The sequence below is a fragment of the Epinephelus lanceolatus genome, chromosome 17 (genome assembly GCF_041903045.1).
Source record: "Epinephelus lanceolatus isolate andai-2023 chromosome 17, ASM4190304v1, whole genome shotgun sequence".
NCBI lineage: Eukaryota > Metazoa > Chordata > Actinopteri > Perciformes > Serranidae > Epinephelus > Epinephelus lanceolatus.
This window is the reverse complement of record NC_135750.1, coordinates 8,979,032-8,997,203: the sequence shown is the minus strand read 5'-3', so window position 1 is coordinate 8,997,203 and position 18,172 is coordinate 8,979,032. Positions and strand designations below refer to the sequence as shown.

Here is an 18,172-nt window from a genome sequence, read left to right as displayed (position 1 = left end):
AAATATTCAGAAGATCCCTGGGGCAAATAATTCATTGGCGAATAAAGTGCTGACCAAACATTATAATAAAGAGAAAGAGGGAGACATTAAGGGTTGAAGCAGCATCAGAAGATGTGAGGAATTGGGTCATCTGATAAATTATCTGTATTATCTAACTGTACTTCTGCTTCTGTTACTAGAAATGATAATCTGATTCATACATAAATACCTTTGAGACTACTGTGCATGGGGTTTTTAATACATCTTGAAATAGACTGCAGAAGCTGACAACCCTGTTTTATTTATTTTTATTTGATCTTTTAAATCAGTTAAATTAAGACCATATTCTTAATTACAGTAGTGAACTGGCAAAATGTCATTTTCTCTATTAATAGTCATATGTTTAGATATTAACAGCCCTATATATAGGCACCCTGGGAGTGTGGAGGTTGGCAACAAAATGCCCTTTGGACTGCACGCTCAGTCAGAGATGGCTCCACAGCACCGCTCAGTGGCAAATGTTTCCAACACATTAAGTTGACATTTGAGGCAAAGTTAATCTGATACACATGGCTTCAGTGATTACACATGTACCTTAAAACAAAGCTATTTAAAAAATGAACCAGAATTTGCAGCAGTGCCATAAGTCTATGTGCACGCACCTTTGCTTGAGCTCTGATGTTCATGTTTTATGCCATATGCAGAAATTTCTAAAAAGTGAAAAGGGCAGAAAAGGATTTGATGTTTTGATTATGTGATTTGTCAGTGAACAGGAGAGGCTCCAACTACCTTGTCACCTCCTTGTGACTCAGTGTGTGGAATAGGAGTCAGTTCATGATGTGTTGACACTCTCCTGAAATTGCATTTTGTCTGTTTGCTCTGCAGATGCTTCACCTCAGACCCCTCCACGTCTGCTGGGGACAAAACAGCCTGGATTTGAATACCCATCTATATACAGAGGTGAGTGGGGCATCCATTCTACTCAAGACATGATGGAGGTCTGATTATGTTTTTGTTTTCTTTTAATAAATCTCCGCCTCCCTCTCTTTGGCTCCCCTTTAAAAATAGCTTTCAACCTGGCACCCTCTAGTGGCAAAACTGGGAATTGCTTGCACTCATGTGCTTCATTTACCCGTAGAAGTTAGCTCAGCTTGTTGTAATTCACTTTCTCTAATGTTATCATCATGCATTTATCAATCACAATGTTAACGTTGCATATATTGTGATTTTATCTGCCTCCTCACTGCTGAAAATCGTGTATGTGTAAGATCAAACATGATACTGACAACATCCTTCAAGTACCAAAAAGGACTCTTGCCACGTAATTAGTTTATTTCTCACACAACAGCCTCCTTATGATGAAATACAGCTCAATTTATGTCGTATCCTCCTTTTGAATGACATACTCAAACCAACCCTAAAAATGAGCCTGACCAGGCTAGTCTAGAGGGTTAAGTTTCTTTAGTAAGTCAGACACTTTATGCAGCAGGCACAGAGTGCAGAAGTAATTTCAGTTTTTTAACTGAAACCAAAAGGCGAGAGGCGAAACGTCTTCAAGGAACGCAAGCAAGCCCAGTTGCCTACAATAAAGCACTTACGATTAACATGACCTAGATGACTGAGAATCTTCACCGACAACGAACCTTGGTTCAGTATGATATAAATATTCATCAGATGTGTGTGTTTGTATGTAAATCTATATTCTTACCATATTTTTGATTTTAAGAGAGGTTCAAATGCACAAATATAAATACATGTTCATACCTTCGTCTCTACCATCATTGTTTCGCAATTTCTTTAAACTTAATTCCCAAATTCATTCATATGATACTAGACAGGTTAATCAGGTCCACCTTCCCTCTGAGAAATTGAAACATGGCCAGTAATCCCTTAAATTATTACTACGTTTAATTCATGATGTCTAATTATTTCTTCACTTTAATATAAGTATATTATAATATAATGATAATGTATTATATAATAATACTATGTAATAATAATAATAATAATAATAATATAAATATATTTCCCCCTCTTTCTTTCTTTCTTTCTTTCTTTCTTGCCTTGTGTCCTTTGTATTTCTTGGAATTTGTGATTACTTTATTGGTTTATTTTGCACTTACAGCTCAGTGTGCTTCCTGATGTCATTTATCTTATGTTATATTTTTGTTTAGTTCTTTTGTCTGCTTTTCTCCTTTCTTTCTGTAATTTTCTGTTTTTCTCCTTAAGTTGAGGGGAGGTCTTTTTGTATAGGCTTGTGGCTTCTAGACCAAGGTACCTGACACATTTATTACTTTTTCTTTTTTACTATTCAGATTTTATGCAGTTGTATGTGTGTGCAAATAAAAGAAATAATAATAATTAATAATAATGATAATAATAATAAAAACTAACAATAGCTTTCTTCCTTCATCAAACAACCCACAAAATGTATAAACTCATGATCTGGCTTGGAAGTTGCAATTAATTTAAGTCAAATATCTTCACAGCTACAGACTGACTTATAGTATATTTGTTCATGTGCAGATGGTCTTGATATGTTATGGTAAACAGAAATTCCAAATAAGCCTTGAATACTTACTGTGCGTGTGCATTTGTGTTTTTTCTCATAAAACAGGCTGTTAATATTTGCATGTACTGTGTATGAACGAAAAGAGCATGGTCACACAGTCAGCAACAGGGGGCAGTGTAAAATCAGACATGACAGACAACTGGAGAGCTTTCAAATCTGATTTTATTTCTCTAAAAATGCCTTGTCTTCTAGTCAGTATAAACTTCTACTCAGCAGCAATAACAAACATTTTAACATATTTTATTTGATCAAACTACATTCAGAAACATTTATCATATTTTACACCTCAGCATATCTATATTCACACTCTATATTTTTTGTAGCCATAATATTATGAAAACAAGACAAAGCTTTAAGAGATATTTTATTTTAAAAATGGTAAAAAAAAAAAAAAAAAAAAAGTATCTCCCCAAGAACTCCACATCTGAAAACGACACATTCATTTCTTTGTCTCTTTACTTCTTACCTATGGTCTCTCAAGGTTTATAGCCGTTAAATGTTTATCGTTACTTTTTTATAGCAACAACTGTGCTATTTAATAGCTAAACCTTTGTGCTTCTTTCCATCGGCTTCTTTAGCTTTACCAGTAAACATCAGGTATCAAACTTTCCTTTCTATTCCCCATTAACTTCTACAGGCTGTGGGATTGCATAACTATGTACAATTCAACCATAAATCCCAGTAGCCCACAAATGATGGGCTCTGACCCATTCATCCGCCCTACCTACAGTATACACTGCCTGTATCCCTCCTCCACAGCCGCTCTCATTTCTTGAATCCTTTTAGGATTTTGGGTGCGTCTAAATCAGTCAAATTCCCCTCGCACCACTTCGGATTAAATCACAATTAATCAAAACGAAATACACATTCCTTCATCTGTGTTATTTGTTTAATAAAAGTTAAGAAATTACATATGTCTGCAACGATCACACGGATACTAAGGAGGCTCTGGTGCGCCTAATAGAAGCTGTGATATCCAGTGACAAGTGTACATTCAGTGACAGCCCAGGCACTTATTGAATGTGACCCATGCTAAAAAAGATAGCATTTCTTTTTGGCTATAGTGAGCAGAGGTATTTGGCACAACCTCGCTAACACTTGCAAGAGCAGGCCTTGTCTTCACATATAGTTCCAAGGTGAGCATAGGCATTTAAAAACATCTTACAATGTTCAGCTGGTCATGCATCAATTAAACCCCGGGACAAGGAGACAAGGTCATCATGGGTTCCTTCTTGACAATGCTACAAACAGAGAGGGGTAAAAAAAAAAGCATGTGGAGCACATCATGTAGTAAGACAACTACTGAATAACAGAAGTAAATGTTCAAAGATAGATAAGATATAAGCTTGCTTTATAATCCCCCACCTGTCAACATACTACAACACATTTCTCCAGTGATTTAGTCATATGATCAGAACCACAACGATTCATTTTCAGCATCTCTTAGACATTTCAAGTTTCAAAGAATATTTCAGTACAGGCTCTGTTTAGATGGTATTTCTGCTAAATTAGTAGAAAGAGATCTCCAGAAGCCTTACACAAACCTCCCCCAGGACAGGCGTATGGTGGACTATACAGCATACAGTATGTGCTAGTATACTCTATTGTTATTGTCACTCAGATACATGTGTGAGTAAATGTGTTGGCAGAAAAATAAATGTGATAAGCAGCATTTTGAACAGCAAGTAGATGTTAACAATCTATTTGCAATATTTAAGTTCTAACATATTTCAAAAACTTGACTGGCTTTTGGATTTCAAACTCTATACTGAATCACTTCATCATTTTATGTTTACAGTTGTATTTAGGGTTTAAATTAAAGGTCCAGTGTGAAGGATTTTGGGGGATATACTGGCAGAAATTGATACAATACTTGGTGTATAATCACCTGTGTTTTATTACCTTAGAATGACCCGTTTGTGTCTGAATACAAAGCTGGTCCTCTTCCAAGGAGTCGGCCATGTTGTTTCTAGTAGCCCAAACCAAACACAAACCAAACACTGGCTGTAGATCGGGCCATTTGTGCTTTTGTGTCACCCGCCATAGTACATGGGAGAAGATTCAGTTCTGCAACCTCACCACTAGATGCCACTAAATCCTACACACTAGACCTTGAATGGCTGCAGGGCCCCTTATGTTAATTTGTCATCTTTTTTTTTTTTAATTAATCAATGAATTAATTAGAGAGTTGCCCATCATAATTTCTTAAAGCCTAAGCCCCACCCAACACCCAAAGATATTTAATTACCAACAATGAAGAAGCATTTTTGACTTAAACAATGGATCAATTAACAGAGTTGGCTGATTCATTCATTTCATTTCTAAATGAATAGTACAACAAAATGTCCAAATGTGGTGGATGCTGGTGTTCACATTGCCCCTGGCCTCCACACACGGGGCTGGACACCTCCCTTGGTGGCAACAAAACGTGGTTTGGGCGCCTGAATTGCATTGGACTTAACTGGGGGCAAAGACGCCAGGATACTGAGCTCAGGAGCACTCTGGAACTGCTTGGCTGACTGGAGCCCAGTGGTGTACGATACTGGAGTGTAAGGTGTAGGGACTGAAGGGGGCACAGGATGTGGAATAGGGGTGGCAGAGAATACTGGGAGGCCGGGCAGTCCAGCTGGTTGGGAGGGAGGTGAAGCTGGCATTGGGGCACTGGCTGGTGCTGGGGTTGGAGTGAAAGGTACAGGAGCAGGAGGTGGGGAGATCATGCCGGAATGAGTCAAACGTTCTCCGAGGGTGGTGGCCGAACGGGGTGCAATGACCTTTGGAGACAGAGTGGGAGCTGACATGGGTGTGGGTGTGGAGAATCGCTTGACCTCAAAGACACGGGCTGTTTTAAGGGGGATTTGCTTCGGTGGGGTCAGTGAGCTGCCCACCATTGTTGCTGATATGTAGTCACCCTGCTGCTGCCTCTGAGCCTGATAGGAAGGCATGGCTGACAGATTAGTGACACTACCCCCATAGTTGAACATGGCAGAGTTGAGCTGGTAGGGCTGCCTTCTCATGAAATCCAGAGCTTTGATACCCTCTCTTTGGGGGCCTCCTCTACCTCTGCTTTCTCGTTTCTCACCTGTATTCTTCTGCGGCCCAGTAGGGATTGAGGGGGCCAGGAGGGGGTTGTACCCAATGGGTGGAGGAGCTCGGACATTTGGGGAGTATTTCCACTGAGAGAGATGGAAAGGATTGGGGGAGGAGTCAAGGTGTTGGGGTGCACTCTGTGAAGTCACTTCCTGCTGGTAAGGGGTCTCGGGTGGGGTGTCCACTACATACATTCCCATGCGGGTCTGCCTGCGGGCAAACAGCTCGGCCCCCTTACCCCCTGCTTGAAGAATCCGTGGGGTCTCGTGGATGATTCGAGGCTTGGGTGCCACTGGGGGAGGCACCCTCCCCATGCCAGCCTCACCACCCCTCTCTTCCTCTGCATCATCATAGATGCCCTCAGACAGTGGTTGGCCATGTTTGTGTCGGGTGGACCTGTCATCTAGGTTCTGCACCATAGACAATAGCTCAGGATTGGGGGAGTTCTTCTTGATCTCTGGAACATTGAACATAGGTTTGGGTTTGCCACTTGTTCGCCGTCGAGCATCAAGCAAGATTCCTGTGCGACCAGAAATAGGGGTTGGAGCTACAGCTTCTGGCTGAGAGACCACAGACACTGTAGCTACAGGTGCCATGGAAAATTGAGGTGGAGGTGGTTGAGCAACTGGCAATTGGACTGGAGGTAATGGTGCAACTGGAACAGGTGAGCCAGGAATTTGAGATGCTGGAGGACCTGGGGCTGGATCCATTGGTGCTTGTGGAGCCAGGGGCATGAAAGGCACAGATACTGGGGGCACAGCTACAAATGGAGCCCGATGAGTGGCAGTTATTGGTGGTGATGGCTCCAGTTTCTCTACAGAGGTAGAGACGGCGGGAGGATAAAAGGTAACAGGAGCTTCCGGTGTCGGGGCCAAGGGACCTTGAGGTACAAAGGTTGGTGGGGAGATCACTGGCGGAGGACCAGGTGGTAGCTGTGCCGATACTGATGTAGCTAGTTCAGAGACAGTGGAGAATGGTGGTGGCACAACAGCCGCTGAGGCAGGACGCTGGCTCATCTTCGAGACGGATGGTCGGAACGTTACAGGGGCAGTCGCAGCACGAATGCTGATGAAGCCAGGTGTGAAAGGCCGTGCCGTTCTGTTGAGAACATTACTAGCAGGTAGTTCTGGTAGTGGCGTTTCAGCTGGTGGGGCAGGTCTGGTTAGAACAGTCACAGAGGAAGTGGCTGGTTTTGGTGCTGTAGATGGAGGTGACATCATCACGCTAGCTGTACTAACTGCAGAATAGGATAGGTCCCCAATAGTTATTCCATAGGCTGCAACGGGGCCTGGAGCCTGAGGCGGCTCTTGCTGTGTTACTACAGGGCCGGGTGGTATCATCTGCTGAGGCTGGAGGTTTGGCTGTATCTGTGGTTGTGTCTCTGGATGCAAAATCTGAGTCTGCTCCTGGATTTGAGATGGCGGAGGAGCATGAGGTTGGGCTGCCTCTACCTTCTTGGCATGCTCAGCAGCCCTCTTTCTCTGCTGCTCAAACAGCTGGGCGCCCTTGCCTGCGGTGTCACTCAACCCTGGACTTGGAGCATCCTCTGCCCCATCCCCACGACCTTCAGTGCCCGCAGTTGCCCTCTTCTCCAGCATATCCAAGGTGTCACTATCCCAAGTTGGGTCAGGAACTGAAGAGAAGCCATCCTCATCAAACTCTGATTCGCTTCCAGGGAATACCCCATCCTCCTCTTGTGAGTCCTGACACCTGTCCTCATCCACACTACCAAAACTGGTGAGGGTGTACTTCTTGGAGCGCTGCCGCCTCTTCTTGAACATTAGCACCCCCTTGGAGTGAGGGTTGGGAGCATCAGTTAGTAGGGACGCAATTGTTCGACACTTGCTTTTGGCTTCCTTTACTTGCTTGTCTTGCTGAGTATCCCCTCTGTTCAGTTCTGCAGAGTATGAAAGCCATAGCTATTAGGAACAGTTGCACAGTAGCATATCACAAATACTGCAGTAAGGTCAGCGAAGTCTAAATTAATAGGTTTAACCTTTAAACCAAGAACTGACTCTGACATGAGCATCTAAACCTGTCCTGACCACCATGCCTTCAACAGGCTTCCATCTCTTAATATGCCACAGGAGCACTTCCGGGAAAATTCCAGGCAAGCCTTCAGCTTCTCACATTAGCTGGGGTGAAGGATAAATTTGCACATTATTAGTCTTATGTACTCTGACATCTAACTTAACTAGAAATATCTGCAAGCTAGTGGAAAGTTGTACATCGTAGGTGACTGGAAGGAGAACTTCAAAGGGCAGTCACAACATATGCTTTAACTTGTTATGGTATTAAGCAGATTATCATAGGCAACCTAATTCCGTTACCCTAATATGCATTGCCACGTGAAGGGAATTCTTAATTTGTCTAGGACAAGGTTCCTAAGTAGGACATTGGAATTTTAAACCTGTACTTGGTGATGGCAAGGGGGATTTACAAGAGTGAATTTATTTGAGTTCTTAAAACAGCCCATTGACTTCAAATAGCCCAGCTCTGTCCTCTTCCTGGGCTTATTATGGATGATGAACAGGATGACAAGTTGTAGGAAGGAATTCTTGCAAGTGTCAGTGCTCTGTGTATTTTTGCAGTTTTTGATCTTTCTTCAAAGTTTGTAAATACCAAAAATCGTAAGACTTGACTTGATTTTTTAGCCTTCAATAACTAGAAAAGACACATTATGATAAACGGTAAACACTGTGAAACACCAGCTTTCTTTTGTGACATTTTAGATACACAAACCATCTTCAACTGCCAGTCAAGGTGACTGTTCCATGTTCCCTTTTATATTTGTGACACATTACCTTATCATCCATGTGTTGGAAGAATATTGAGTGATACAAAACACATTACACTTGCTGTCTTTATTGAAGTTGATAAAATATCAAAAGAATGAGAATTGGTTAGCGAGAGAAGATATGTAGAAAGGGGAAGGGAAAATGAGAGTATTCCTGCTTTGCTACTTGATACCTTAAAACAGCTGTAGATGCTTTTCAGTGCTCCCACGTTAATCACTGGGGTTTTTACACACATAACTGGAGGTAAATATAGTAAACTGTGTTGGCCATGCTCTGTTTAACAGCTTTAGCTTAGGCCACCCACTCACACCAGACTGCTAACTTTAAAGGTATACTATGCAGGAATTGTCAGCTACTGTTTCCAAACAAAAGTAAAAGTGAAAGCCAACCTCAGCTGTGTCTGCTTAGTATTTTGCCTCGCTATATTTGTGTTTTTTCTGTGCCGAGACTGTGATTTTTGTAGCTTCCTCTTGGATCCATGGTGCTCATGGTCTGGCGCCTGGTTGCTACCTATTTATAAAGACCCAACCTCAACTGTGCACTGTAACTAGGAACGTCCCAAACACAGCAAAATAAGAAGAAATAAGAAAACACAGGCAGAGGGCAGTGTCTCTGCAGATAAATAAACTGGCAAATACTTTTAGTTGGTCTTAAGAGATAACTGAAATGGATTACTTTGATACTTTACAGGTGCGGCAGTAGATCAGTTTTGGGACAACAGTAGCTCAGTCCATAGGGACTTGGTTTGGGAATAGGAGAGTTACCAGTTCAAGTGCAGACCAAGTGTGGAGTGTGGACTTGTAGCTGGAGAGGTGCCAGTTCGTCTCCTGGGCACTGCTGTTGTGCCCTGAGCAAGGCACCAAACCCCCAACTGCTGTGGGCTTCTGTCTGTGGGCAGCTAGCTCGCTCTGACATCTCTCTATTTAATGCATGTAGGTTCTATTCGTGCATGTGTATTTCAGGCCTGTGTGCACAGTATACCTTTACTGGTAGTTGTTGGTTGGTTGAGGTGGTTGACTGTCAGATTGAATGACTAGCACTTAATGATTGTCTTTACTAAGATTCAGTTTAAAGATTAAGCACTGAAACACTATTCCTATTACTTTAATAAATATTTATCAGTTTAATTTTCAGGTATCAGTTGGCAAGAAAATGTACTGAACTGCATTAAAACATAGCTCTGTCTATTTGTAGGATTAATATTGAAAATACATATTTTTAAATAGGGACGGGTTTGTTGCAAAACTAAGTTTACTTTTTGCAGATACATATTCTGTCTTAACTTTCTAAAAGGCTATTTTAAACCAGTAGTTGACTCTTTTATAGGTTTGGTTTAGAGACAAAATGTGAACAAAGAAGGGAGCGTGGGTGGCGTTATCAGTTTGGTGTTCAAGGTGTGGAGACTTGAACTTACTGCTGAACCCTCTGCAAATATCTAGGTTTTCTCTGAGTGCTTCAGGGGCATATTTGTCTTGAGCTTCAACAAAGGCATGTACTGTACATATAATCTCAAGTCAATATTACGTTGGCATATGAAGCCATATAAGAACTTTTCTTCCTGTGTATGGGAACAGCTGATCTTCACTTCAGTGGTGTATTTCTGTGCTGCAAAGCAGATGGCACATAGACATAATACATAGAAAAGAACATTAAACAGAATCAAGAGGAGCATCCCTGATAAAAAAAAGATCTGAAATGAAAGAATCTGTATTTGCTACAAGACTTCACCTAATGACATATATATTTATCTGTTTGTGGAAAAAGTTTTGTGATTCTTAAACCAACCAGTGACCTTTATCAGGAATGTTTACATAAGCTTGGGGAAGCCACATGATGCACATATTTCTTCTTCTTCTTCCTCAGCTGTACTTACTGGCTTGTTTGGCCTTTTCCATGTAGGTTGTTGTAAGCTCCTCATCAACGGGTTTATTCACAGGACCCACCATGGGCACAAGCTGGCTGCGGGAGCTCAGCATCAGGGCCTCCTTTGCCCTCTCAGGGGACACCAGCGGCACATTAGCTGGCTCTAGAAAGCCACTATCCTCCTCTTGCCCTGCATCCCGTGGCCCCTGGTCATCTGCTGAGGAGATGATGGAGGAGGTCTCAGTGGATGTCTGGGAGGACCACATTCCTGGACCAGGAGGCTGGTAAATCACCTCCCTCCGTGCCACCCCCGGCAGCCCCCCTTCTCCATCTCCATCTCCCCCACGTCCATCTATCAAACTGGGGAAAACCTGTGCATCTGGAGCGCTGTCATAGCCACTCATCTCTGATGTCTCGCCACCCTCAGGAGACGCTCGTCCTGTTGGTTTCCCCGGGTTGGAGTTGCTGGGGCTGCGGCGTTTCTGCCGGCGCTGTCTCTCATAGCCCGCCACATCTGCATCACTGTCAGTCTCACCGTAGTACGCCTCACTACCAGGTGGAGATGTCAAGCCACTGGTTGTGGAAGAGCGGCTACGGTGGACTTCACGGACGGGTGCATGGTGGGGGCTGTTGGGTGAAATGACACGCAGAGCAGCGCGGTACTCTTTGTCTATACGGGGGGATGGGGCACGGGTCACAAGCACCACGGACTGAAAACCAGCAGGCACCCTGCAAACAAGTGAATGGTTTAAATATTGATGGGGCCAAATGAGGGCTGTTGGATGTGACATTAGAATGTAACTTCCTAAATCTGGATTCTTACAGTGAGTAGGATGTTATGTAATATGCAGTAGTATATGTGTTTGATACAATACATTTTCATAGACTTGACTCTTTGATTTGAGCATAATAAAATTTTTTTCTTACCCAATTACGATGGGTTGATGATGGTTTATCATTAGTAAGAGAATAATTCTTTTGTTCCTCTGACCTTTTTACCCGGATATGTAATATCCCAGGGGAGCTGTCGATTAGGTCCATGGCTTGGGCATGAGATAGCGTTCCACATGGCTGATCGTTGATGGACACCAGTTCATCAGCCTCTCGAAGCCCAGCCCTGCATGCCTTGCTGCGTTTACGCACCTGCACAAGCAAAGAGGGATAAAATTGATGACAAAGGTTACGAAAATGTTGGTGGGTTATATCACACAATATTTACAATATAAAGCCAATCTTTTTTTTTTTTTTTGATTTTTGGAACAAATCCATGACAACTCGAGTGTCCTTCAAGAGACACCCAGGTCTCTTTTATGTCTCAAGGGCACATCTCGAGTCAAGCCTCAAGTTTTTCACATCTGAATTCTGGTGATTAAACAGAAGGGCATATATACATTTTTTGAGTTCTGTGTTGGGAGAATTTATTTTGTTATGTTGCACTCTATTGTTCCAGGATTTTATCATGTCAAATATCACTTGAAGCTAAAGGTCAAGCCCTAGGTCTACAGATTTGGTTTGAAGAGCTGAGTACAGTTGAAACTTAAAAGAGGATATTAAGACCACTGGTCCAAACGCTACGCTTGTTCTGTCTTTCGTTCATTGCTATTTCATTATTTACCTCAGAATTGTATGTTTGGCTTTTGTAACACAGGGATAGAAAATAAAAGTCTGACAGAGCTCTGCCCTCTGTCTTGTCTTGGTTTGTGATAGTGACTGACAGAGAGCAGCTTTTGTCCTGACAGTTCGATCTTGCTGTGGACATATGCCACATATTGCAGCTCAAGTGGGGCACTTATACACACTTTAACAGGGAAATGCCAGCCAGCAGCCATCTTCATTTGGTGCTTTGCTATTTGTGCATGAGGTCTGTCAGGACCATGGCGTTATGCCCACCCTAAACTGCCTCAGGTCTTTGCAAGCCACGTCAACATGTCCCGTAATAAATTCAAAGCAGATGTTTGAAGATTTTCAAAGACAATGACTGCAGTGTCGATTGCACTCTGTGGGGGCACTGTCATGTATCAAATGAATATTGTATGCTAGATTTCAGAGATAAGGAAATGGTGCTTTGGTTGACCTAATAAGTTTTCTTTACAGCTATTCTGGTAACTTGCCTGTAATGAAATCCCACATCCGTATTTAGCTAAGCCTTTCAAAGTGGCCTGTGCCTGCTTGTGGCACAGGATGTCAGTTATTCATTCAGTCAGTCACCTTGTGGTCTCATGTCATAACAGTTATAATACCCTTACATGCTCGCACACACACAGACACAGACACACGCACACACACACCACATGGACTGATACAAAAATACACATAAACTTGTATAAATAAACACACAAACACGCGCATGCAGGCCCACAGGCACAAACCCAGCACTGACACACCAGCTCTTTCAGTGAAGCCCCAGACGGCTCCACCTGTTAGGGACGGTATAGCATTAGACTTGACAAGATTACTCCTTCCTGGTCTCAGGGGTGAAGGAGCACTCTGTTTTGGATAGTCAAACAGAGGCAGCTGTTGTCCACCGCCATAAAGGTGATTTGGTGTCCTGTGGCTCTGTGTACATTCTGCACAAGTCAACTACATGTAGGATTAACATTTTAAAGAGCAAACATTATTAAAGGTGCTAAATACTGTTGATAAGAAGTGGTTGTTTTATGAATGTTGGGATTGTCTCAGAGGTATACCATAGAGGTGCATGACCCAAAGCCCAAAAATTAGCCTCTTAGCCAGTAAAGGCGCCGCTTTGGCTGGCACAAGGGAGTTTTCGTGAGACAGGTTTCACCATAAAGATTTTGTGAGGTATGTAGGCAGAAGCACCCCCATACTGTAAATTTGTCATAGGGGTGGCCAGATGGGGACATTGGGGTGGCACACAAAAACTAAAAGCCTTAACTGAATTTCAGGAATTCTATTATGCGGTTGTAGTATATAGGCTAGTTGAAGACTTTGTCAGTATGGAGAGTTAAAGGATTGCATTCTGATCAACTTTGGTTTTTTATTTTACAGTTAAGACTAGACTGATACCAGTACAGCTGACATTTTGACTTCCACAACAATCCTGTTTTAATGTGTTATCTATTTATACATGTTAGGTGATTCATTGTTCTTTGGTTGGTCTGGCTTTCCTTCTCCATACATGAATGAATAAATAACCTTAACTTGAGTACATTGATTGTAAAGAACAAAATATTTACTGGGAACAAGTCTTAAGTTTTGGGGAGACTCATGGGTACCCATAGAACCCATTTTCATCAAGATAACTTGAAGTGAAAGTTTAATGTTCCCCTTTGAAAATGGCCATGCCAGTTGTTCCCTTCCTAAAATTTAGCCTAAATTTGTCCTATTATGTAGCCCCCTTTGTGACAAGCTATGCCAACATGATTGGTGCCAATGGATGCCTTAGGTTGTTGCATTTCACAAGATATCATTACCTTTGCGCTAGCTTTAAAAAAATTAGCGTGCCACAGCTTATTAAAGGCAGAAATGTTGGCCTCCAATTGTTTTTGCTAGTGGTGGAAAAGAGGATGGGGCCAGTAATTGTCTCAGGGTGGTGCTAGATAGGTACGTAATCATCTTAGATATTTATTAGGTACATAGATAAGAAAGATTTAAAAGAAAAATACTAAGAATGACAAACCAGACATCATAAAACAAAAAGCTAGTTGGTTTCTCTCTCCTGATCATGTATTCAGAGCTGATGTGGTGCCTGAGCAGGAACAATATGGAGGACATATGTTATGTAGTATGGAATCAGTGCTTGGAACAATTGTCTCTCTGCTCAGCTTAAAGCTAGACTGGCTAGACTGCTATGTATCTGCTCAAAGACTGTAGGTCAAGTGCTTAAGTCAAGTATACTAACAGAATATTGTCTGGCTGGTAATATCACGTCCGACCTCTCTCACACATTATTTGAAGAATACCAGCTTTTTTGCAGAGGTTTAGCAATCAGCATTTCCTTTCTTCTTACCCTCCTTAAAGAGGTTAATCGTTCTGCTCCAAGCAGCAAGATACTGACGGTACATGTATAAAAATAGTGTATGAGGTTAATTTTTGAGCACTGAGCTGAAACACACACCTTGGCTGACCTCGTGACCTGCTGCTTCTCAACCAAAAATAGCCTCCTGGAAAAGTAGTTCTGCTCAGTCAACAGTTATTGAACATATGTGTGGATATGTGTCATGTGTGTACATGTACGCATGAGTGTGCAGGTGTGTTCAAACCTGAACTACCCAGAAATAAGATCTCTATATATAAAGGTGTCATGGAGGAGAGAGTTGGCCCAAGTCTCTTTAAACAGGAAGGACAAGGTTGAGACAGTGACGACTGTGGATCGATGATCTTTACTCATGTCACAGACGGTGATGACATGAAACTGAATCGATACAATTGGCAGAGGATCAATATGAAGTTAGAAAATGTAGCTAAAGTGTTACCTGAGTTTTTACTCTATTTCCCAACCATTTTCAGTCTCACCTCCTCCCAGAGGGACTAATTTTTCAGCTAAAGCCGAATTAATCCCTTTATCCAGTTTATATTCCTCTTTGGCTTACATGTCAATCTCTGCTTTCTCAAATGGAGATCAAGATTCAAATCTGGACCGCTTCACCGGTGCCAAAATGTGGTCACCAAATTCTTGTCCTTGAAGAATTTGCTTTAGCGGAGTAAAATGAGCTGAGAGTCGTAAGGTTAAATATTTCCTTTACCCAGTTAACATTTTATTTCAGTGAACTTCGTTATACAAGAACATCTATAAAAGTCGCCTGTATTTCTCACGAAGCCATTAATTTCAGTATTTTATATCACAGACACCAATCTAGCCTGAGCCACACTGATTTCAAGAACTGACCTAGATCCGGACTTTAATGACATCCATTGTTCACCTGTATGGTTTCTACTGTTACAACAGTGTTTCCAGATAAATCTCAGGTAACCTGACAGCTTATAGATGACCAAGCATGTCTGATGTGATTTGAGTTTCTTACTGAAATGATGACGTAGTGGAAACATGCTTTTTGACCAGGGCAATCAGCACATGGTGATGAGTGAATGGTGTGTAGCATCCATAAGCTCCCCACATGACAAGTTAAACCGAACAATTACCTTTAAGAACCAAAAATGTTAACGCTTAGCTGCTTAAAGCACTACTGAGGACCAGCGCCAGTAGGTAGCTCAAAGTTTTTTGTCGCAATGTAGACAAGATTTTCTGGTCATTATCACACATAACTTTGAGCATCATGCAGTTAAATTAGAGAAGCAGCATTCCAGTGGAAGATATGCGACAAGGCTGCCCTACATTTGAAGCTGAACTTGAAGTGTGAAGTTCACACAATCAATCACTGGTGCGCCTCTGTATGAAGACCGTTCTCAAACAAGATGATGACTCATATTCAGGCCCCAAACCAACCTGCATCACAGCCAATTTTCCATTTTCTACTGTGTTCGCAGCTTCTTAAATCTCCATCTGATATACCCCATCTGATGTTTCACCTCTCTTTACTGCAGCTGTTGAATCTAACACAGTTTTCTTTTTTCCAATCAGCAAACCAAGAAATTATTGCTTCTGTCCAACCTGCTGAGTGAGCCGCCTTACCTTAGCCACCTGGAGTGGTTTCTGATGTTCCACGCCTCCCTGGAGACGAAAGCCCCACGGCGCTCCACCGGACAATGTAATTATCACTTCCTCTGCAACCATTGTTCTGCTCTCTTTGTCTTTTTAAGCTTTTCTTCTTTTTATTGGTGATTTGCTCCTCTTTGGTTCCTATGTTTTCATCTGGGGGGCCCTCAGTGTGTTGGCCACATGGTCAGCGGTCAGGGCCCCCTCAGAGAGCTCTGACGTTCTCTTTGCCTGCCACACTGTCCAGACGCTGACTTCTCTCTGAGTCCAGCTCCAAGGCAGACGCTCACACCTGAACACACACACACATGCACACACACACTCCTGTGCGCCCACCCATAGCCAGAGTGGGCCAACCATCACAGCCAAGCGAGAGAGAGGGGGAGAAGGAGAGAGAAATATGATGGGAGGGAGGAGGGGGGTCTGTGTCTGCTTACACTGAGGAATGCCTGCCCCAAATGAGCGAGGGGAGGGTCCAACGCAACACTTGTCCTGTCACTCAGACCTGTGCCGCTGGGTCGCTGATAGCCCCTCCAAAAATAGGACACCACCACCACCTCTGCTGCTTTGCCTGCTTCTCTGTAGACCGAGGGAAAGTTAACATTGAGAACATCCAAATGGCACTGTTTCATATCTGGCTTTACAGCATTGAGGTCATTGGTAACCTTTAGTCAGGTCACACCCAGACGCTCAAATCTCAGACTCTCGACCTGCCATGGTAGGACAGTCCGCTCATGATTAGGTACTTCCAAATATCTTTTGATTTACACCAAGGGCTGCCGATGAAAATAAATGATGTACGAGTGGATTGACTTATGGTTAGTCTTTAAAGGGATAGTTTAGATTTTTGAAGTGGTTGTCTGAGGTCCTTAACCATAGTCAGTATATTACCTCCAGTACATGATGGTCAGCACCCCCCCAGTTTGGAGAAGGAGACTACCACTATGGAGGCTAGGCAATGCATTCTTGTGGACAGCCACCTAAAAAATTAATCTCAGTTTAGGTGGATGCTATGTTGTGAATACTCCCACTGTTTAACCTTGCTGTCAGACAGCCCTTTCCTTTTGTACTACATTTTCTCAACCATAGAACATCCGTATTTACACATAAACACAACTGTCGCGCAAGGTATTACGCCACAGATCAGCTGTGTGGGTCAGACTTTCAACGGTTTAAGACAATAAATACATGAAAAATACTGAGTGATTCAACAAAATGCCTTTCACTGTGAAGACAAGAGGATACCTTCATGAACCAGAGTACTCAAAGGAAGAACTTTTACAGACAACCCGGTCTCACTCCGAAGTCGCCAAAATGTGGCGTTTGGGCAGTGACTTGCGGCGACACAGACAAAAAAAGATGTCCGTCAACATCGACATGATACACGCCTGGTCGCCGTTATAGTGTCATGGCCCTCAGCGGCATCAGGGGGAAATGCAGTGGGACAAAAACAAAAGTTAAGGTGGCGAAAGTCTGAGTAGGGCAGGTGACTTTCACCAGGGAAAGTGGCGTCTAGAGTCATACCCTGTCTATTTTCCTAAACCTAACCATGTGTTTTTGTTGCCTAAACCCAACCATGTGTGTTTTTTGTTGGAGTGCAGTGTTGTACTGACGTAGCATAGTGCCAAAGGAAAGGGCTGTCAGATGTAAAGGTAAAGCAGTGGAAATACTCTTAATATAGCATACACTTAAACATAATCATTTTTTTTTGAGTAGGCCTTTTTTTAAGTGGTTAAAATACTTTTTGCTGCTTCACCCATCCACAGGAGCTCATTGTTTAGCTTCTGTAGTTGCACCCCTGCCTGCTTCTCCAAATTGGGAGCATGCTGACTGTCATCTTCTGTAAGTAATACAATGACCATAGATCAATACCTCATACAACCCCACTTCAAAAAATCTGAACTATCCCTTTAAGTGCTGTGCATCCTGCCAGCTCCTCTGGATCTGGAGACATTCTAGGCTGTCATCATCGAGCCTTCTGGATAAATGCTTATGCTCTGGATAAACAGCATGCGTGTCTGCATATGTCCTAATTCCACAGTGTTGACTGAATGACAAACACTTTGAAACACAGAGGGGACCCATGCTTGCTTGTATAAAAACCGATACAGAGTGTAGACACACAAGAAAAGCAAACATTATTAACATTTTTTTTGGGTGTGTGAAATGGTTGATAAAAAATTCACAGACACATGATGAAATCTCTCTTTAAAGGCAGATTTGGTTTCATTCCACCACACATTTACCTTGATCCAG

General features: G+C 42.5%; 1 protein-coding gene across 1 annotated transcript; it reads right to left on the bottom strand.

Moving 5' to 3' along the window:
- Positions 1–3,598: 3,598 nt before the first annotated feature.
- On the bottom strand, positions 3,599–16,178 carry synpo2la (synaptopodin 2-like a). The gene is made up of 4 exons (XM_033613259.2): positions 15,893–16,178; positions 11,291–11,442; positions 10,310–11,028; positions 3,599–7,535 (listed from the first exon to the last, which is right to left on the bottom strand). Exons 1-4 carry the CDS (start codon positions 15,992–15,994, stop codon positions 4,921–4,923), a joined length of 3,588 nt encoding a protein of 1,195 aa, XP_033469150.2. The 5' UTR covers positions 15,995–16,178; the 3' UTR covers positions 3,599–4,920.
- Positions 16,179–18,172: the final 1,994 nt, after the last annotated feature.

Coding starts and splice junctions, on each gene's coding strand:
- synpo2la (XM_033613259.2), bottom strand. CDS start 15,994: ATGGTTGCAGAGGAAGTGATAATTACATTGTCCGGTGGAGCGCCGTGG. Junction 11,443..15,892: donor AACCACTCCAGGTGGCTAAG/GTAAGGCGGCTC, acceptor TTGCTTGTGCAG/GTGCGTAAACGCAGCAAGGC. Junction 11,029..11,290: donor TTACATATCCGGGTAAAAAG/GTCAGAGGAACA, acceptor ACTTGTTTGCAG/GGTGCCTGCTGGTTTTCAGT.